This window comes from Mus musculus, chromosome 18 (genome assembly GCF_000001635.26).
Source record: "Mus musculus strain C57BL/6J chromosome 18, GRCm38.p6 C57BL/6J".
In the NCBI taxonomy this organism is placed as follows: domain Eukaryota; kingdom Metazoa; phylum Chordata; class Mammalia; order Rodentia; family Muridae; genus Mus; species Mus musculus.
The window spans coordinates 13,842,965-13,865,127 of NC_000084.6; the positions used below are offsets into that span (position 1 = coordinate 13,842,965).

The following is a 22,163-nucleotide window of genomic DNA, read 5'->3' on the forward strand; positions in this document are numbered from 1 at the left end:
CACAGAGCCCTCCTCTGTGAAGGAGGAATGACAGTTGATAAAACTACAATTGCACTGTTAATGAATGTACTTCTCCTACATATTGTGCCAAAGGAAACATGGAGATGCAGAACTCTGGAACTGAGGGGGTAATAAACACTCGTTTTAGAACCCAGAAAGTAAAGCCTCTGAGATGGTGTCTTTAAGCAGATAAATATGGGAGCTTTGAAAAACTCCTGTTGTGCAAAGTATTTTTCCTCACTACCCAGAAGACAAAGAAAAACAGTGAGTGTTGTCAACATGTATTAAAGACACCCTACCTAATTTGTTACCTCTCTCTATATATATATCTATCTATAGATATGTGTGTGTGCATATATATATACAGAGAGAGAGAGAGGGAGGGAGAGAGAGAGAGAGAGAGAGAGAGAGAGAGAGAGTCCAAGCCAACACGTTGGCTCACACTACTGTACTCATGTGTCATTATCTCTTTGCCATACGCACAAGTCATAGCTGGGGATTTCAATGCGTGTGAAACTACAGTGAGGTTCCAGATCTCAGTAGGCTAAGCGTGAGAGCCAGTCTCTTCAGTCATAGAGAAGACAGTGTCCTAGGGAGACTGGAATTAGTCCTATTTTGCACCATTCAAGCCAAAATGCTACTTATCAGGAACCAAGTAATTGCTAGTTAATGGCTATAGGGAGAAAAACATTGCATTTCAAACTACGCATCTCTTGGCGCATGTGACAAAAGTAGATAAGGCCGTGGCAAGCTTGACTATAAAGTGGGGGTCGTGTTTAAAGGGGGGAAATAGCAAGCTTGAGAAAAGGCGAGTTACCTCATCGGACTGGGAGGGACTGATTCTGGGCATGGGTGACACTTGGGGCGTTTTCAACTGTGTGCTGTTGGCGTCTGGCACAAGCTCCCGGTGCACCGTCTGGATGTGGTTCTGCAGTTCGCTTTCAGACTCAAACTTGACATTGCAGCTTGAACAGCGCGTCTTCAGTCCCCCCGCCTTGCCTTTTCCTTCCATGGCGCTCAGACTCTCATTCTGGCCCAAGCCTGGCCTGCTGGCACCAGGAGGGAGACTGAGGCCCGGGCTACTGCTCTTACTGAGATTCACACAGCCGGCACACAGACCATATGGCAGGCCGTTGATGTCGAGTTTCACCAGATCTTGCTTGGAACGGAACTCTTTGAGGCAAGATGCGCACTTATACAGTTTCTGAACGTGCTGGCCACGCCCGGTGGTCTGCACGGAGGACCCATTCCCCGTCTTCTGCATGTGGAAGGTCCCGTGGATTTTGAGTTCCAAGGTGGAGGTCACAGTCTGCATACACACCACACAACGAAACCCAGTCAGGGAATTCCTCAGGTCAGGGTGCATCTGGCAGTGCTCCAAAAACTCCTCTTCGCTCTGCAGGGGCATCTTACAAATACGACAGTTTCCGGTATCCAGGCTCTTGCTGTGTGTGACTTTGTGCTCTGTGAGAGTTAACAGGGAAGGGAAGCGCTCTCCACAGATAGGGCACATGTAGTGTTTGACCGGGCCTAAGTGGGTCTGCATGTGTTCACGGAGCCCGTTTTCGGAGAAGAAGGTTCTCGAGCAAACGTTACACTTGTAATTCCCTTTAATGAGCTCCGCCTTCTTCTTCACGATGGCGCTTTCTCCGGGCCTGATGTTGTGGTCTCGGAGCTGGTGGTTCTGCAGCAACGTCTCCATGGTGTAGGCCGCCCCGCAGATGTCACAGCCATACATGGGTTCAGAGCTGTCCACGTCCTCCTCACTCCCATCATGGCTGTTATGGGACTCCTGGCTGTTGGTGAGCAAGGTCTGCAGCTCAGCCTCCTCCTTCTGCACTTGCTCCGAGGCCCCGTTGGTGCCACAGTTGGGGGTCTTGGTTTCAAACACACAGTGTTTCTCCCGCAGGTGCTTCTCCAGCAGGATGACGGCGTGGAAGGCTTTGCTGCAGAACCTGCAGTTGTACTTCTTGCTGTGGGTGGTGATGTGGCACTGCAGCTCCACCTCGGTGCCAAACGACTCGCCGCAGAAGATGCACTTGTGCACTTTGCCTTGGTTCTCCAAGTGGTTGTGCTTCACGTGCAGCTGCAGGTCGGTCTCGTTGCGGAAGTCCCAGTTGCAGGACGTGCAGCGGTACACCTTCTTCTCGTTACTGTGCTTCACGGCCAAGTGCAGCTGGATAGAGACCTTGGAGTCGAACACTTCCTGGCAGAGTGTGCAGCGGAAGAAGACGAAGGTGTGCATGTCCAGCAGGTGCTTCTGGAGGTCATCCACGGAGGTGAACTGCTTGTCACAGCTCTCACAGATGTAGTAGGTTGAGGTGATCATAAAGTGGATGGTCACGTGCTTTAGCAAGGACTCTTGGTTGGGGAATTCTTTGTTACACTGAGGGCAGGTCAGTTTTGGCAGCACGGTGTCCAAATGGGTTTTGAGGTGAGTCTGAAAGCTGTCTAGGGACGTGTACTTAGCACCACACTGATTACAGATATACTCTCCAGAGGCGCGGGCAGGCCCGCCTCCCACAGTCTGCATCATCTTAAGAGTTGTTTGTTCTATAGCCACAGGGGACAAAGGGCTCAAGGCCCGGGATTTCTTCCCATTGTGAATATAATTCAGGGCCAAGGGAATGTTTTTATGATTCTCTTTAATATGCTTATTCAGTTTAAGAACACTGTTGAATATTGGCGAATTTGTACAATAGGAACAGGAGTAGACTTCAACCACCGGTTCTTTTGGAGTCCCAAGCACAGGAGACCCAAACCGGGAGCCACTGAGGTCACAATGGACCTGTCTTATATGCTCTTCAAGTGAAGAGTCAGTGAGAAACCCCATGTAACAATGGGGACAAAAGAACGCATTGCTGTCCTTGGCCGCGGGATTGGCAAACCCATGAGAACATCGGATGTGCTCCTGAAGGGTGTTGAGGTCATTGACAACTTCGGAACAGAAGTTGCACTGGTAAACAATGGCAGGCATGGCCGAAACAATCAGGCCGGGGTCCTGAGCTTCGTGCACTTGTTTAAGATGTTCATTTAGGTTATAGAGTGAGGGTAAGACCTCCAAGCAATACTGACAGATATGAGCCTGCTCAGGCTTATCTAAATGCATAGTTTTCAAGTGAATCTGCAGAACCGCGAGACTGGAAAATAACTGCTTGTTGCAGTAAATACAGCTGTAGGTGACTTTCGCCTGCTTACTAGAGGGGCCAGTCATATCGGAGGTCTGCTGAGCAGCTCGCTTCCTCCCGCGGCTCTTTGGAATCGGTGGTGCAGCCTCTACCATGGTCGAGCTGTCCACTGAGAGGTTCGAGTCTGGAGTCGTGCTGGACACTGAGGTGTAACCCACAGTGACCAGGGAAGGGCTGTTGCTGTGATTGCAGGACTCTGGCTGCTGGTGACTGTCCATGTGGCTATACAGCTCCTCGACCGTGAGGAAGCTCTCTGAGCAAATGCTGCAAGAGTTCTTCTTCTCACCCCCGTGTACCTGCTCGATGTGGTTCATGAGGGACGTCTCCTCCACAAACAGCTCGTGGCAGTACATGCACTGGAGGGCTGCTCGGTCCTCATTAGGGGAGCACTCGGGGTGGCATTCTGCAATGTGCTTCTGGAGGTCTTCCGGGAAGTCAAAGCCTTCCTCGCACTGGCTGCACTTCTGAGTGTCCTTCATCTTCCAGTCCTCCATCCTGGAGCCAGACTGGGAGCCGTCCTTGTTCCGCTCATGAACCTGCATATGTCCGTGCAAGGAGCTAGAGGAGAGGAACCCTCTGCGGCAGACGGCACATTTATATGGCTTGTTGGAGGTGTGAGTCTTTAAGTGGATCTTGAGATGATCGCTCCGGGAGAAGGCTGCGTCACACTCGCTACAGTGATACTTCTTATCCCCAGTGTGGAGCTTTATGTGGCGGTCACGGCTCCGCTTGTGTTTGAACAGCCGACTGCAGTAGGTGCACTTGAAGGGCAGCTTGTCACTGTGGCTCTGTTCATGGTGCTTTAGGTAGCTGAGGCGGCTAAAGGACTTGTCACAGAACTGGCATGGGTAAGGCAGTCCAGGGCCACCTTCTTCCTCTCCGAAATCACACCCTTCTCCATGGCTGGGGGAAGTCTGGTCCTTACTGGAAGGCGAGGAGGCTGGCCAAGAGCAGCTGGGGTCGTCCTCAACGTCAACGCCATCTGCAGTGAGGAGCAATAGGAACATATCATTACACGTGCTGAGAACTCAGACCGCGCCACCATGGACACACACTTGAGCCATCTTGAGCCTCTCGGGGGAGGGGAAGGAGTGAGCATCGCAGATCTGAGCCCCAAGCTTTTACTCTTCATTTGCTTTTGGCTGGTTTGTAAAATACAAAAAGATATTAAAGAGTTCTATGTCTAAATTACCCCGTTATTACATTTTATCATTTTTCCTTAGAAGTGAGGCATATATTACACATTGACAATTTTATTAAAATACAGATTTTAATATATTTAATGTTTCTTTTGTATTCATTCTACAATGATTTGCATATTCTGTGAGCATGTGAAGGAGCAAATGAAAAGAGGAAATATTACAGGAGTGATTTAAAATTAATGCAGTCAACCCAGATGTCTAATATTTAATAAAAAACTCCCTCTGCATTTTGCTTGTTTTTCTATAAAAAGGCAATTCTGCAGACCAAAAGTCTTCTTTGGGGTTCTTATTGATACAGACCTTATTGCTTTCAGCAAAAAAATATTAAAAAGTAAGCACATAAAAGGAGACAGGAAACACAATAATAATTACGTCTTGTGTAATGAAAGACAACCAGGTTTTCCTCAATAACTGAAAGATTCAGAAACCATAGGCCAAAAAATGGATTATTAAATGTTAGAAGGCACTGTGAGATATTACATACAGCTAGGATCATCCAGGATCAAGAAAAAAAATTGTGAGTTTCAGGAGGACCAGATCGTAATCTTGCACTCCGTTGGAAAAGTTCAAGAGGTGGCCCACCATCTCTTCCTTCTGTGAAAAGCATCAGTGGCCCGGACTTCCTTAGCTAAACAGGGCCCGAGCTTTGAGGTGAGCAGAGACAAAGCGACTTGTGAAAAACTGGAAACAGGAAAAGTGATAAATGATTATGGTAAATGCAGAGAGATTTATGTGCAACAAAGAGCAGACAAACAGGCTGCCAACCAGATACGGCTTAGCATGCGATGCGTGAAGGAACGCTGCCTTACATCTATGTTCGGGGGTGTTTTGTTTTTTTTTCCTTACATGGTATACGCCCCCTTTCTCCTGTTGCTTCCCTAATACCCAAATAAAAAAGTAAGACTGTCTCAAAACATGTTGTAAAATCTCTTTTACGTTTTATAATTTCTCTCTCAGAGCCAGAAGTTTCAAAAGTGTTCAAAATCCAAAAGATAATAGTTTTCAAAGATAGAGATAATTAAAGACAATGCAGGCTAGCTGGGAGAGCAGATGACAGCATTTGGTTACAAGTACAGGTTTGACTGAAATATTCTAAAAGTTTTTGATGAGAAAAGAATCCAGAAAGTTCAGAGCTTCATTCAGGACTAAGGCTCACACATATGCACCATGGTGGACACAAAGCAGAAACAGGCCGACTTTATGAAACGAATTCCATGTCTGCTTTCTTTAAGGTAACAAGATTTTACTAGATTGTCAGCCTCTTCCTTATCCACAGGAAACAGATGAGGATCGTTCCTTTCCTGCATGGAGAAACCGATGACAAGGCCATCTCACTATCGAGGCCAGATGGCAGCCCTCTCACCCTGAGAAAACAACCAAACACCATTCCTGGATCCCTGCCCACCGCAACAAAGCAAGCTGAAAACCTCCTGATTCTGTCTCCTTGCTTACAGGACTCCACAGCCCCTCATGTGTGCAGCCTCAAGCAGGCGTGAATGTTACCAGCTAAGAGTCATACGGACACATGAAACACATATGCAGATAAGCTCAACCCATGACACAGTACATTAAAGCAAAACCTAACCAAAAGCAAGCAAACAAAACAGTCAAGATAACAACAGCAAAAACAACACAACAATGACCGAGTTTTCCCTTTAAAAGATATGTACACTTGGTATCTGAAATAACCTAAGATTCCTATAGATCCTTCCAGTTCCAATCATTAATAAATGTACTCAGCGTTTGAGGTTGCAAATCCTGCCATATTTCACACTTGAGTTTTACTTCTGAATCTTGCTGTTTTATTTTAAAATATCTTTAAGCACATCATCACATTTGCACATTCAGAGAAAACACTGAATGAGCATCTACCATGCTTCCAGATGGGTAAGAGATGAACCGTGAGCCCGAGATCCTAGCAAGACTATTTATCATTAAATCCTACACTGTGTCTGGGTGTGATGCATCATCATTGTAGATGTATGAATAGCTGTGGAACAACAGGCCATGTAAAAAGTAAAGTGTACAATTCCTGCCACCAGGTTTGTATAAGGAATTATGAAGCAATGAGCCATTATTATAAAAGAAAAAACTTAGGGTCGAGGGTTGTTTTGTTTCATTTTGTTTTCTGGAATTCAGAGTACTACTGGAAAGCTTTTCCACTGTTCCAACCCAGCCTTATCCCTGTAGCCTAAGAACATAAGAATCACCTACAAAACTCACACATCTCAGGACAGGGGGACAGGACAGGGAAAACCTACATCCAAGAGTGTTACTCAATAGGTAGGCAGGGAGGGAGGCAGGCAGGCAGGAAGGGAGGGACAGAGAGAATATGAATCAATGAATGAATAAATGGGTAACTGAATGAATGAATGAATGAATGAATGAGAATGAAGGCCATTTCTCTAAAAGGTTTATTTCTGCTTTGGAATCAAGATGGTAAGAGGTTCACTGGCCAGTGCCATAAATGTGCAGGCACAGGAAAAAAAAAAAAAAAAAAAAAAAAAAAAAACTAGAAACGAAACTGCCCAGGGCTTGGTCCACGTGCTAATGGTGTCCTGTTCACTCAAGCCTCCCCTGGTGGACAGTCTGCCAATCCACCTCTGAGCTCTACCGATTCTTCCAGAATTGCCTATCCTTGTTAACTTAAGCACTGCAAAGGAGTGCTTCAATTGTCAGTACAAATCTCAAGAAGTGCAATTGCATTTTCTAGTTCATGGGAAAGCCATGTTGGATTCTTTCAAGTCCAGGTTCAGAATCTACTGGAACTTTCTCCCTTTGTCACTTACTGTCTGTCTGTATTCTGGCAACTCGTGTGGTGCATTACAATATGAGGTCCTTCTGCATGTCCATTTTAGATCCTGGAAACAGTCACTTAACTCCTTAACTCACGGAAAGCCGAGGCAAAATCTTACAATTGGGGGGAAAGTTTGCTGGGAGCCCACTCTGTGGCCTAAACGGCTATTTAAAGATGCAAAAGCGTGAGCCTAGTTAGTGCAGATGTTTTTCTACAGTGACTGCACTTGCTAAGTTTCACCATTTCCATAAAGCACATTAAAACAAGTGTGTGAACACTTGGAGATGAAAGTCTCCAGCACTCCCGAGACTTTCCGTGGAAAGTAGAGCCGCCTGACTTCTCTCCAAGCAGACAGGAATGCCCATGATTCAGCAGCCTGAGTAAATAAAAGGGGTCCTTATTTCCTAATTTTGCTGGCTGGCCACACTGCAGTGGCCTCTGAGCAGCTGCCAAAGGGGATGTAGAACTGGAGCTACACCCAGCCGCTGAAGGCCTGTCTTTGTTAGCCAGCCAGGCTTTCCCGACCATCTTCTGGCATCGATATGGCCATATCCTGCAAGGAAGACCTCCATCTCGGGCTCAATGAGCCTCCAGCCCGCCTGAGAGGACAGAATACCCGATCCTGCATGGTCTGTGTGGAGGAGGACAGCTGGAAACTCAGTTAGCAGCAGAACAACACCTGTTCGGCCATATTATGGGCAAAAGTGCTTACCACACCAACAGAACAGTGAAGTCAACTCAAACTTCCACCTCAGCTAACAGGCTCCGGAGCACAGAGTGTGGTTGTGATGTGGGCCTCGCACACCACCCTGGAAGCAGCAAGCAAACATGGAGGGGACTTCTATTCCAGCTATTGCATATGGAGCCACAGGAATGCTTGGCAGGGCCACCCTGTCATCCAAAGGAGCAAGATAGTCTAAGTTTATAGCCTGCCTTTGTAGAAGAGAAGCACTGGAGGTCCCAGACACTGTTAGCTGTCCAAGCTAAATACATACAGCCAAAAGTAAAAATACTGTGCCAAAAAAGCAAGGGTGAGGCTGTGCTCAGGAGAGTGTGAGTGTGGCCCAATCAGGTCTTGGTGTAAGACCCTTGGCTTCTGAGGCCAAGGTCAGGGTTACCTCTAATAATATAGGTAATATGAAATTATTAAGAAGAAACAAAAGTTATAAGATGGACTGAATCACTCTTAATTTCAAAAAAAAAAAAAAAAATGGAGAGCTAGAGAGATGGCTCAGTGAGGAAAGCATCTACTGTCCAAACCTGAGGATCAGAATTCAGTCCCCAGTACCACACCTCAGGTAGGCATGTAGGTGGGTGATAGATAGATGATAGATAGATAGATAGATAGATAGATAGATAGATAGATAGATAGATAGAGGCAATGATGGATATGGTTCTAGGCTTATGTGCACATGTAATCTCAAAGGTTGGAACAGAAGGATTCCCGAGCTTGATGGACAGCCAGTTGAACCAAATCCATGTAGTCCAGGTTCAGCGAAAGATTGTTTTTGTTGTTGTTGTTGTTGTTGTTTTGTTGTGTTTTCCAGAAAAAAAGGTGGACAGCAACTGAAGAAGAGTCAAAGTCAACCTCAGACGTCCACATTCGTGCACACTCATAACACATCCCCACTTCCTGCCTCCCCCACACATACCCCACCCCACCCCACCCCACCCAACGCTAAAGACATTACATGCATTTAAGAAATCATAGCAGTTAGAGCAAGCATCTACCTTGTGTGACATCTAGCTCTTCCCAAGGCCAGGTTAGTGAGAGCTTCCCTGTCTCTCTAATAGACCTTCAGAATCACCAGAGTACCCTGAGAACATCTCACCATAGGCTCAGTATCACACATGTGCAAATGCCACACAGCCAGGGTTCCTGAGCACAGTCAGGCTTTAGGCCACTGGTTCCTTCTGAAGTGTCTGGAAGTGAAGGATACTCATAGGCCAGTATCTATGTGCCAGGTGCCATGAGTCAGAAGAAGGGAGAATCAGGAGTCTGGAGTTTTATTTTGAGCTCCATAACTGACTTGGAGAGTGACCTGGCCAGGTCATTTAATCTGCCCCTACCTAAGTATTTCACCTGCAATATGAAGATAATAATTCTCACTACTTACCCTCCAGAGTATTACAAAGATTAGTGACTGTTTGCAAAAATAATCTACTAGAAAAAAAGCTACTCACATAAATAGGGAGACTGAGAAGGGTGGCACTTGCTCCTGTTCCCTTGCAAATGTCCGCATATTTACTATAAACACATTTTCCTATTTTCTTTTCTTTAATAGAACCCCTGGAATATGAGTTCTAAAGAGTGGCCCAGTGGAAATCTATAGTGCCTGGAGCACTCGCAGTAGTGTACACAGGCAGCAAGACAAGAAAACAGGCATAGCTGGCAACAGCTAAAAATCAATGGACCATAAATTCATGCTATATTCCAAGCACTAAATTATCATACACAGGATATAATCTTGGGTCTTTAAAGATAGGTAACCTTGGAACAAGTACGTTACTATGTAATTCTGAAGCTAAGTATATAATTTTGAAATTACCTTCCTTCCCTTTAAAACATGAGCAATACAGCCAATGCATTATTTCACACCATAATAAGTTAATTTAGTAGATTATTTTTGCATGTGTTGAGCAATTGTTTAGAACAGAAGACCAAAGTGGATTTCCAGGTTTGTCGTGGTTCTTCATTTGATTCTTGATGCCTGCCCGCAGTCTACTACAGTGGGCTTTAACTTCTTTATTGAATTGCGTTCACAGGCCTTCCCTCCACCCCCATTCATTAGCTACCAGAACTACCTTAACACAAGCAGGGAATCCTGAGGGAAACACACCCGGTGCAAACAAATGGCTACGCAACACTAACAAAGAACGTTGATTTGAAATGTGTGCTTAGCAGACAGGCGACAAGGGTGCTTGTGTTTCTTCCAGTGCCATCATGGTAACAACTTTTACATCATTATTAAAGCCACCTAAACAAATCACGCAATGCATTTTTACAGCAATGATTTAAATTCCTAAAGGATGAGGTCATGTTAAATAAATTATTTTGCATTCTTGAACAACTGCTTCCTTTCATTCTCGATTGGAATGTCCATGGCTATGGAAAACTGCAGCTTTAATAATATTTGTGTGTGTGTGTGTGGGGGGGGGGTACTTGCTTTGTCTCATTTTGAAACCAACAGCTCCACATTAAATTCACTTCTATACCATATAATGTATTTAACTGACTGACAATGAATAGTCTGAAGTGTGAACTTTAGAAATATTTATTATTCACAGATGCCTTAAAATTGTGTAATATTCCAAATGGTTCTGGAAGGACTACTTAAATGCATTAACAGTCAGGTTATGGGGGAAAGGGTGGTCCCCCATAACTACAGAAGAGGCAGGGAATTGTGGTGCACATTTTAACCCAGTCTTAGAGACAAATTCCAGATAAAAGAGCTCTGGGGTAATTTTTTTCTTTTTAGTTTTATTACAGCCTAATTTTTAAAAAGTGACTCATTTTCCCTCTAACAACCTCTTTGCACTCCAGATAACCCAGTGCAGGAGATAAGATGCCACGTGTTCTTTGCTCTTCTTGGGTGATCCTGGACTTTCACATCTTCAGTGTTTGGAAGACGATGTGCATAGAGTGTGGGGTGAGGACCACAAATGCTTTGCTTGCCGTTGCTTAAAGTTCATCTGAACAGACGGTGCCTGATGAATTCCATCTTCCCCAGCCAAATTAAACAGTGAACAGCGCATTCGTAAGCAGTTCACACTCAGACTCCACCTCTCAAATGAGGAAAAAGCTGACACAAAACCAGTTCAAGAAAAGTTACCGTCTCACGGAAACCAAGGCGGGTGTTGCTGAAGCCAGACAGAAGGAAGAGTCGTTTCCAGTGATGCCGGTTTGAGGTGGGGAGGAGGGGTGAGAACGGCTTTGCTTTTCCGATCTCTTGGCTCCATTAAAACTATATGTCACTAATGCTAAGCACCAACTTCTGGCTGTTTGGTAGCAGGCAGCCTTGTGGAGCACATCTGCTCGAAGGACTGGGAGTGAGTGAAATCCTTAAACATGTCAACATGTTTATCTTTGCTTTGATAATGACGGGCATCACGGCATATTCTCTCTATTCTTTTTCCCTACTATGTATGTGTGTGATCATGTGTGCACCTGTACATGTATGCCTGTGTATGTAGAGACCAGAGGTCAAATTTGGGTGGCCTTCCCCAGACATTTTGAGATGGGGGCCTCCCACTGGTCTGGACTGGCCGATTTGAGTTGGACAGCAGGACAGCAGTCAAGGGTCCGTCTATTCCTGGCCCTTAGTTTGGGGACTATACATACATGCCACTAGGCCCGGATTCTAAGAATCAGTCTCAGGCTTTGCTTGCTTGCTATCCCAGGCCTCTGCCAGCTGAGTAGAGAGCTTCGCCTCTCCTCTTCTACTGTGACATGCAAGACATTTATTAGTTACTACATAGTCTCGTGTTTGCACAAGTAATTTCTCAAGCAGATATTTGTTGTTTAGTTAGTTCATTCATTTATTTAACTAAAATGTATTAACACTGCGCATGTGTGTGTTCAGGCTTTGTAGTTAACCCTGAACCTCCCAGTTACATTTTTAAAAATTTCCTTGTATATAATACCAGAAATATTTTTAGTCTACCTCACTGTTAGTATTATAAGGAGCAAATATGACATCTGAGCTAAGATATAAAAATGAACACAACTAATATACTAGGGGAGCTGTTGTTACCCTAAGTCCTAAGGGATAGTGACAAGCACAGAAAAGGATGGGACAGCAGAGCTGACTTGTTCTTCTCATGCTGGGAGGACAATCATTTTAAGTGGCTTAAATGTCTAAATAACACAAATATTTAACAGAAAATGAAAAAAAAAGTCAAACTAAACTTCTGAATGTGACTTACAGATTTCTCAAAAACCAATATACGCTAGCTCAGTGCTTCGAAACTGTGCACTCTGGAAAGTCGTGATTAATTGGTTATTAGAACAAAAGCTCCACTGTGGAACAGACAGCCACATGCCAAGCTATTCTGATTTTTGTTTTTAGAAAATCCCTGAGACAAATTCTATTTTGCTTTGAAATCTCCTACACTTATAAATTACGGTCTAGGCAGCATGAAAGCAACAGCTACATCCCGTGAGAAATGTTCTGTAACGGTCACAGGGCCACTAATATTATTAGTGAATTTGTTTGTGAGGGACAAACATGGCATTCACATGTACACACATGACTTTACATGGAAACCAGAGGTCACCCACCATGTTATTTGTTGTTGTTTGTTTGCTTTTGTCTGTGAGACACAGTCTCCCTCTGGGACATGAGCTTTAGCAGGCCAGGAAGTCTCAGGAATCCACCTGTGTCAGCGGCACCCGATTCTAAGCACATGCTGTCATGCACATCTGTGCATGGCTGCTGCAGAGGGTCTTTGGTCCTCAGGTTTGCACAGCCAGCTCTTACCAACTGGGCTACCTGCCTCCCAACTTTGTGATCTTTAACTTAATCTCTTCAATGAAAACTGAAACTAAGGAAGAGTCTCAGAGAAAACCAAGTTTGAAATGGCTTCCTTGGGAATGATGGGTCTTAGAAAGTCTACACCTCATTCCACCATGTTTACAACCTCTTGAGAGCCTGTCATAAAGCAACAGGATGTCCAAACAAACAAAAACAATTCGAATTTTATTCCAAACTGGCCAGCATTGACCGTTATGTCATGTTCTTCTGGGTTTTGTCTTAACTCCAAAGGCTGTGGTCTAAAGCTGGAAACTTTGGGTCACAGAGACTTACAAGAATACTGGAATGTGTCTGCTGCCCTGAAATTTACCTGTACCGTATCCATGGCAGCAGTAAAAACCAACTTGAATTTTTGGCAGTTGAAAAAGGCCACTCTGTGTACTTCACTGCAGACTAGGCCACTGGAGAATACAAAAGTGTTGAAAGGCTAAAATTTAATTAATGAACAATTAGCACCCCCTGTGGATTCATTGTGCAGTAAAGTGATAAATAGGGTTTGTTAATGTAGAAAAAGCTGTTACAGAGATGGGGGGGCACATATTGCCACGATGATCAGGTTGCCACAATGAAACCCACTGACCTGCATGCTCTTGCTTCTGACATCCCCATGCAGAATATGTGATAGGAATGGTTAGGATCTGTGGCAAACCATCAGTTTGAATTTTGTGATGGCACAGACTTATTTCTACATGCAGTCATGTAACGTCGACGCCAAGAGCCTTGTGTGTCTACCCCGGTTTTCTCCAATTTTCTTCAGATGCTGCAGGCTACTGTGGTATGAGGAGCCTGAGATCCTGAAGACTGTGACCTTGAAACTCAGTGTTGGTAAAGGGTCTAGAGAAGGATGCTGCAAAGCATCCTGGGAGGATAGAATTCCCACAACATCTCAACACAACTGAAATTGCAAAGTGAGACTAGATCCCAGGCAGCCGAGATAGGATGTCAAATGTTCCTTCAGTGCAAGGGAGACGGGCCTAAACATTTGTGGCTATAAACGGCATGAATGTCCCGCAAAGGACAGAACTATTCCTTGGAAATGACTTTCAATTGGGATACAAAATAGCTCTGCCCTGATCATATAATATCAAATAAGTTTAGAGATTAATATTTTCATCTACCCAGTTATATAAACTATGAATGGAGCTCTGCAGAGAAGTCCCGCAGAGATGAAGATGGTGGACTTTCCACAGAGTCATCCTACTTTTGATTCAGCAGTCACTTCTCTGAAACAGACCTGGACCTAGGATGACTGGGATAAATTGTGTGTTCACCAGTTGAAATCACAGGACTGAGTGTGTGTGCACACACAAGTTTATCAGATAAAATTCACAATGCCCCATGTGTACACACACCTTATGTTTATCTAACGTTCACTAAATGTTCAAAATCAATCACATAATTTATATAAAAGCAACTTTTCAAAGATTTTAGATGTGTCATTACAAAAGAGCTAATTACAGTAATTTGCCACTTAATATAAGTACCTATCTCTGAAAACATATTTAATGAAACATTACTTTAGGTAACAATAGTACAATGCTATTTTCAGTGATATGCTTATATATAATTTATATATAGTTATTTATATGTACATTATTTATGTACATAATATATATATGTACAAATATACAGTTAACATTAACTGTCTTGCTAAAAATTCTAATAATAATTATAGTCAGACCTCAGAAATCCCGTGATGCCTCCATATTATGGCATTTAATTTGTCTATATCTAAAAGACCATAAAACAAATAACTATATAAGAAGATTACCACAGTTGTGGCCACAGCACTAAATCGGTGACAAATCTGACTGCAGTCAAGGAGGAAGATAAAGACCCATCTGTGCTTATCCCACGAAAACATGTGACACCTGGCCCTCTGGCACCCAGCACATGACAGCAGCCTGAAACATGAGGGGGTTAAATATGGTTACGCTATGAAAAAGAAAGAGGTTCTCCTCTGATGGTAAGGCGTGTGACAAGAACCCTCTTAGCAGTCATGTGAGTCATGTCAAGTCTAAACGGTCATTTCCATAGGGAAGCGAATGGCAATGCTTTCTGTCTGATAAAGGTGATAGAGACAGGAACATGCACAGAAGCACAGCCCTAACACTCAAGGCTACCATGCTGACTCCAGGCTGCATGGACCAAAGGCCACTTTCTGAATCGCCACAACCTTGCTGAACCTGGGCTCCACTCTTTCCTGGGAGCCTAAGTGATGGCTGGCACAGGCTGCACCTACCTCTCAGTCACACTCGAGGGATCAAAGGAAAGAAAGCAAAGAATCTCCACAGCTTGCACAGAGCAAAACAAGGCAAAGCTCTCACCCTGAGCCGCCCGCCCACAGGCACGGTGCAGGGGGGCTGAGAACAGTGAGAAATCTGGCCAGCAAAAGGAATGCTCACCTTGCAGATGATCAGACAAATCAGTAACCACAGCTACGTGCTAGACCTCTGAACTAACAAGAATGGAAATCCCCTACTCAAACCACAACAAACAGACAAACAAACAAACAAAAACCAAAATGCTCAGCTGCCATGTTTTTATGGGCAAATAAGTTTAATGTGATGTTGAACATTGTCTATTTAAAAAAAAAATAGTGTTCTCATATTGCAAAACTAACTCAAGCTAATTGGCATGTGTTCACACGTGTATAAGGAAACAATAAAGCAATCAAGAGTTAGATGAACTGACAACTCTCTGTCAACAGTCTGAGTATATGGATTTGTACATGCTCATGTGTGTGCATGTATGGAGGAGCACATGTGCATGCATGCATGTATTTATGGAGGCCAGAGGCCTCTGTCAAACGCACTCCTCTAAGCTCTCCCCATGTTTCAAGGCAAGACTTTCTGAGCAGGCAACTCTAGCGGACCATTCTTGTGTTTTCAGCTCTCAAATGGCAGCCACACATCATCCTTTGTGTCTCGTTAACAGTGCTGGTGATCTGAGCACAAGTTCTTCAGTAAGTGAGCACAACAAACAATCACCAACTGAGCTGGCTCATCACTGCTTAGCTTATCTTTACTTCTGCAGACTGGATAGAAAATCCTACACACACTCGTGCATGCATGCACGAACGGGTGAAAACACACACACACACATGTGGACATGCACATGCACTCCCATTTCTCTGTAACTGTATGGTGGTTATGCCCAATCTTGACAAATGAAAACAGAAGAAAAGGAACAGTGAAAGCAGCAAGTGGCTACTTCATCTCTCCATGTTCCCTAGAGACACCAGGAACATGTTCCCCCACATTCATGCCAAGCGGATAAAAGAAAGCTCTTGCCACCTCGTCCTTAAATCACCAGTTCTTGAGTAGTATTGCAGCCACTATAGCTCAACATACTAAGAATGAACAGTGAGCCACAGCACTGGTTGCTAGCATGGGATCACATCATCTCCCAGTGCTTCAGTAGCTGTTGGAAATGCCGACACCTGGCAGCACTATCTACCCTGCAGCAATTTGCATGGGGCCGGTCTGCCCTAGAACACACTCACAAAAGGATGCCTTGCCACATCCACACACCAAATGAGTCCCAGCTCTAGGAGGCAGTTTGGATGGTAAGGCAGTGAAATCATCGCACACTGCAGACTGTCACGGTTACCCTCTACTCGGGGTGGGACTGCATCCTTAGATCTTTTCCTCATACTGTTCAGCTAGCTCCACCACGTCACTTCCTCTCTGCAGAAAGACTGTAAAATGTAGCTTGTAATTCTCTATAAGAAGACAGTAACAATTTGGAAAACATAAAGTTCCAAGTACATAAAGGCTGGATGTTACTGCCTGAAGACCATATGTCATTCTGAGTCAATGATCATGCTGCTGGCTGTGGCACTGGGCTTCTGTCCTCCATATGTACACACACTCCTTCATACAGACACACATGTGAACACGTACACACACAAATCTTGTTTAAAACAAAGGTACAGTGTGAGAAATACATCCACATTGCTCTGGGGACATCCGAATGCAACTCTACAAACTGAACAAAGATGGTGTGCCTGACTGACTACACTCCTGGGCACTAGGGTATAGCCCCAATGCTGTTTATCCTCTGAGGAAGTGATGCTAAGGGGTACATGACCATTGTCTCTAAACCCTTGCTGAACATGATGTTCGAGCTGCGAGAGAGATGCGAATACACCATTAAAGGTGGTTGAGCCTTTTCAACCACTTTGGCAATAGAAGGTTATCCTAAAACTAAATATGAAGTGAATACCTACCTGGACTAGAAAGCAAGGAAGGGGAAGGGAACCTTGGCTAATCAGCAGTGAGTTCAGGTTCCCGTCAGGAAAGGCCGATAGGATTGCTGATCAAATGCCCTCAAGTTTGGACATCTCTAGAAATTATAGATATTTATTTTGTCCTTTGATTGCACTTCTATCAATCCCTGGGCACTTACTGGTCTGCTGGATGTGGCAGCCCTACAGTAAAGTGTGTCTTCTGCTGTCAGGCTGGGGGCAGAGAGGGAACAGAGCAGGACTTGATCTCAAATGATTTTTTTTTATTGGTTTCATTTACATCCTGCTTAAGGTTTTCTGAGTAGCTCAAAGTGTCTTATCTCTGGCTACCAGGGGATATTTAGCAGTCAAAGCAGCAAGCACATTCCCTCTCCTCCTGTCCCACTCCCTCAAGCTGGTGATTTTTTTCAAGCTCCTTATCTTATCACAGGATCTCCTCGGGCTGAGGAGAGCCCACAGTTATCGGAAGCACTGCACTCTACTCCCTTGCAGGCTGTTTGAGACAAATGATAATTTAAGTCAAAAGACAGTCAGTTAACCCTCTTCAGCACTCCATTCATAAATACCTCAGTAATGTCTCACCTTGATTGGGAATGAAGGCTATGAGCAATATCCCTTCAAAAGTCCATGTGCACAGGACATGAAGCACATTGGAGTAGAGTGACTAAGTACACAGAGGCTGCTGGTCACATTTGTGTACTAGCTCTAGATTCTGAACTGCATGAATGCCTTTACCTGAGCATCCAGGCCACACCCCATGGTACCTCCTGATCATTTATCCATGATGGTAAACAGGTGAGAGCTCTACTCATCTACTAAGGGGACAAAAGCAGAAATTGAGTGCAGAGGGGGAAGATGGGATCAGCAGTCCAGATAAAGGGACTTCCCTCAGCAGCGAGCCAGCTTTAAACCTCAAGATGAACAGAAGCAAGAGATGGCTGTTAGATGCCACACAGTCATCTCTAAGAGTGACACAGATATGATGATTTCAATTTGTGAAATCATCAGATGGTCTGGCAGGGCACTGGAGTTATTAAGGAACCTGGGCTTCAGTTCTGAACTCCTTAAAGATGCCTTAAATCTTGGGTGCTTTGAAAACCATAGGATCCCTTCTGAGACCCATTAAGTCACACCCCTGGGAACTTGGGAGTTCATAGGAATACAGGCAGGGTTGACAAGGACTACCTCCAACTGTCAGGAGACAACCTACCACTGACCACAGAAGGAGGTATCCATCCAGAGAACATAACAGCAAACCTAGTAGCTGCTGGACTTGTGGACTTTATTTTAGGTAGGCCAGCATGGGGGTAGATTTTCTACAACACTTTGTCAAAGGCAGTGAGCTAGTCTTTCGGTTTAGGGACAGCAAACAATGCTAAGCACTCCATGATCACACGTAACAGAGCAATGTAGTAACTGTTATTAGGCAACTCATCTGTGTTTTATTTACCTTTCTTAAAAAATCTCCATTTTTCTTCTCCTCCATACCCCAGCACCACACAGGCTCCTTTACATTAGTGATAACCCTATCCTTTCTCATGCCGTGAAGGTTCTCTTAATTGTCCATTATCTTAGTGTGTCAGCACAAAGGAGAGGGGCAGCATCCCTGTCTGAACGGTTTCACCTCGCTCTCCTGAGAGTGATGCCCTTGTCAAGGCATTAAAGACTCGAAAACCTGCCACTTATCAGAATTGTATTTAAATCGAACCACTGCCCTTGAAAACAGTGGGCAGGAGATAGTATCAGACTGCCCTCATTGCAGGGTCCAGTTCCATGGTGGCTGGAACAATCCGAAAAGATACTATCCAAAGTTTGTCTTGCATCCTTCATAATAGAGTTACAAGTAACAATGAAAATGTGTCCAGTGGCTTTTGTTGTTGTTGTTTGGTTTTGTTTGTTTGTTTGTTTTGTGCTTTAGTACAAAGAGATCTATCAGTTGGTTATTCATGAACACAAAGTTAACAGTCTAAATCAGAGGACTTGTGGTGTGAATGCTTAAACCCATCCTGCAACCAGATGATAAAACTCTTTTAATTACACCATAGCTCAATCCTCAGCAAATATAAGTCAAATCCATTAAAGCATCCCACGTATCATGGAATCGGAGGCCTCTTTAGTGATCTAACGGACAGAATCTGAGCCAAGCCATATTCTAAACAGCATCTGAAGACAAAAGATGAGAATGTTTGCTACCCCGACACTGTGTGTGTGTGTCTTCCATATATCTGCATTTCCTGTGTGTGTGTCTTCCATATATCTGCATTTCCTGTGTGTGTGTGTCTTCCATATATCTGCATTTCCTGGACACTTTTTATGTTCTTTCCTGCTCATTTTGAGCCACACTGCCTTGGAAGAAAGAATTTATGCATGCTTTTAACAAGTAAACAAGTGTACAAATTAATTCAGAAAGCAGTAATTTTGAAAATTTTCCTATGTTTAATGTGCACTGCAGCTAAACTACTTTTTCTGTACAAATTAATTTACTGCACCAGTGGTCGATGCTTATGTTTAGGCAATTTTATTTCTCAGTCTGGTAAAATGAGGCCTAATAGCTGCAACCTGTTATGTCCAATCTGTCACTGGAATTCAAACTGCCTTTTTCCTATTATTCAAGGAGCAATTTGGAGGAATTAAAGCCATTGAAAAATGGAAGACAAACAATTCTCTGAAAGGACTCAATGGCCTGTGTCATCACCAAATCCACACCCAAGGTCTCTTCTGAGAGGGGCTTCTAGCATGACTCTTCTGAGTTCTTGAACTTTCTTTCACATCTGCCAAGCCATGTACGATAAAAAGCTCAGGCTGAGCTGGAAATTTTATTCTAAAAACAAACAAACAAACAAACAAACAAACAAAACCCTTCAGTCTTTTAGGAAAGCAACCAAATAGAGTTGGTGTTGACCCAGAACAATAACTCATCTCCGTTCATGGCCCAACTTGTCACTCCACCCTTCTTTTACCCTGTGAATTCACTCTCTGATTCTTTCTTGCAAAAATGACTTCAATTTCTCTTTTTACTAGGGTGAGCTCAATAATCTCGCTCACTCGCTGAGTTTGTCATTTTATGGACACTGGTGTTCCAACTATGACTGGAGCAGGTAGTGACTTTCTGTTTCCCCATTCACTCCTTACAGTATCTAGTGTTCATCTTTAATCTACACTGTGTCTACAAATGACCTGTCTGAATGGAAGAATGCTGGCAAACACCAGCTGAAAGAACCAATGTAAGGGCATCTAAGCACTGTGCATGGAGAGGAACCTGCAACAGGGAAGATGGAGACAAGAACATAGAACAATAGCCCTCAGCTTCAGATACAGCACAGCAGCCTTGATGACATGCACTACTTCAAAAAGGACAAGGAATTGATTTGATTATTTATTTAAGTATGATGGCACTGCGGAAAACTTACCAATCCCTACTGCCAGTTTCCATCCCACAATATGCCCTGCGGTCTACATCACACTTGGCCTTAGCAAACAGAGCCCAGATTGCTATCTAGAGGGAACTAACTACATTTTTTTTTCTCTGAAAGGAAAAGGGAGACAACACAAGAAAAGGTCTTTACAAACCCTGACACTTAAGGAGCCTCCCTCTTCTCTCTTCTAGAGACAACAACTGACAGGGATCATTCTTGTTCAAAGGTGAAATTCAGAGCTCAGAGTCATTCTCTGTCAGTCTAGGATCTGATGTTAAGTTCCAGAAATAAGACAGATGTAAGTCTATCTTTCTTTGTTTCTCTCTGCCTCCCTCCCTCTCTTTTCTTTTCTTTTCCTGAATTCCAAAACAAACTTATTTCCTCAAAACCTTCCTAATGCTGTGACCTCTTCATATAGCTCCTCATGTTGTATTGACCCCCAAACATAAACGAATGCTTCATAACTATAATTTTGCTACTGTTATGAATAGTAATGTAAGTATCTGATAGGCAGTGTATCTGATATGTAAACCCCAAATGGGTTGAGAATCTCAGGTTGAGAACCACTGGCTTAGATCATCAAGCTAATTATGCATCTGATTTTGAGGCAGGACTGATTAGTGTGGATTGTTTGTCTGATTAATATTATTACTATACCACACATTCAAATTGGTGCAAAGAACTGTTTTCCAAAAAGAATTCTTTTGTATCATTGGAGTAGGTCCTGATGAATGGGCACTAGCCTTGTTCAGCTTGGAAGACCTCACCATCATGAGACTGTGGGCTTACTTGCTTTGGCGTCATGAGAGACTGGACTTACTTGCCCTTCTTTCAGTTTTTCCCTCTGCCACCATGAATATTGTACATTCAGATTCCTAGTGTTTAAAACAGATTAGTGATAAGAATCAGTCAACTCTTCTGTAGAAACACTGGCTCCAAAATGCCCAAGTGCGCAGTGCTGTAGATGAAAGAACAGATGGGACATCCGCTCCTGTTCTTTTCAGCAGGATTCTCACCATGGCCCAAGGAGGCACAAAGAAATGATCCTGTCTATATCAAGTCTCTTAGACACCTCCATGGAACCACTCCATGGTTTTCACCTAAGCAGGGCAGAAGCCTTGCTTTCACCTCCCCAGAGAAGCGCCAAATGCTCAGCTATGAACATGTGTGCTTATACACGCATTCCCTCTCAGAATATCCAACTCCTAAAGACCAAAACTGCTTTAGAATCCTATTTTCCTACTTTGACACCAGACTGGCGCAATAGGAAGCCCATATGTTGCCTCTCCTCAGCTACCCTAATGAGCAGAGGCTATGGTGCTCACAAAACTGACACAGGACATATTCTAGATCAGCAGAGAAGGTCCATCCTCAGGGTCTCTGCACCTACAGTGGGCTGGAGACAATACATGCTCACTGTCTTAAGGAAAGCTCAGAGTCATGTGCCTCTTTAACAGGTTACCCACTTTGTTCTGACCCATTACCAGCCAGAGGCATTTAATGTACAGAGAAAAAGGGCCTCCTCTCCCAGAGAAGTAGTAAACGTGGCCTTCCTCACTGCGCAGATAGCTGCACCACTGCTCTATGTTCATCCCTGTAGCACTGCTGTGGACCACTGTGAAGTGTACAAACTGCAGAGCTGTGTTCTACAGCCATTTCCCATGACCCCATAGAAAGGAAAAGAGGAAGAAAGGGAGGGAGGGAGGGAAGGACGGACAGAGGGATAGAAGAATGAAAGAGGGATGATTGGTTGGTTATACCAAGAACCTAACCTTGG

General features: G+C 44.0%; 1 protein-coding gene across 4 annotated transcripts in view; it reads right to left on the reverse strand.

Annotated features, from left to right (window-relative positions):
• The window catches only part of Zfp521 (zinc finger protein 521), a 285,737-nt gene that overhangs the window by 155,952 nt on the left and 107,622 nt on the right, over window positions 1–22,163 (reverse strand). For all 4 annotated transcript variants that reach the window (XM_006525819.3, NM_001360804.1, NM_145492.4 and 1 more), the window contains one exon: window positions 818–4,170. In XM_006525819.3, coding sequence (XP_006525882.1) covers window positions 818–3,730 — 2,913 coding nt within the window. In that variant the 5' untranslated portion in view covers window positions 3,731–4,170. The remainder of the gene's footprint in view (window positions 1–817; window positions 4,171–22,163) is intronic.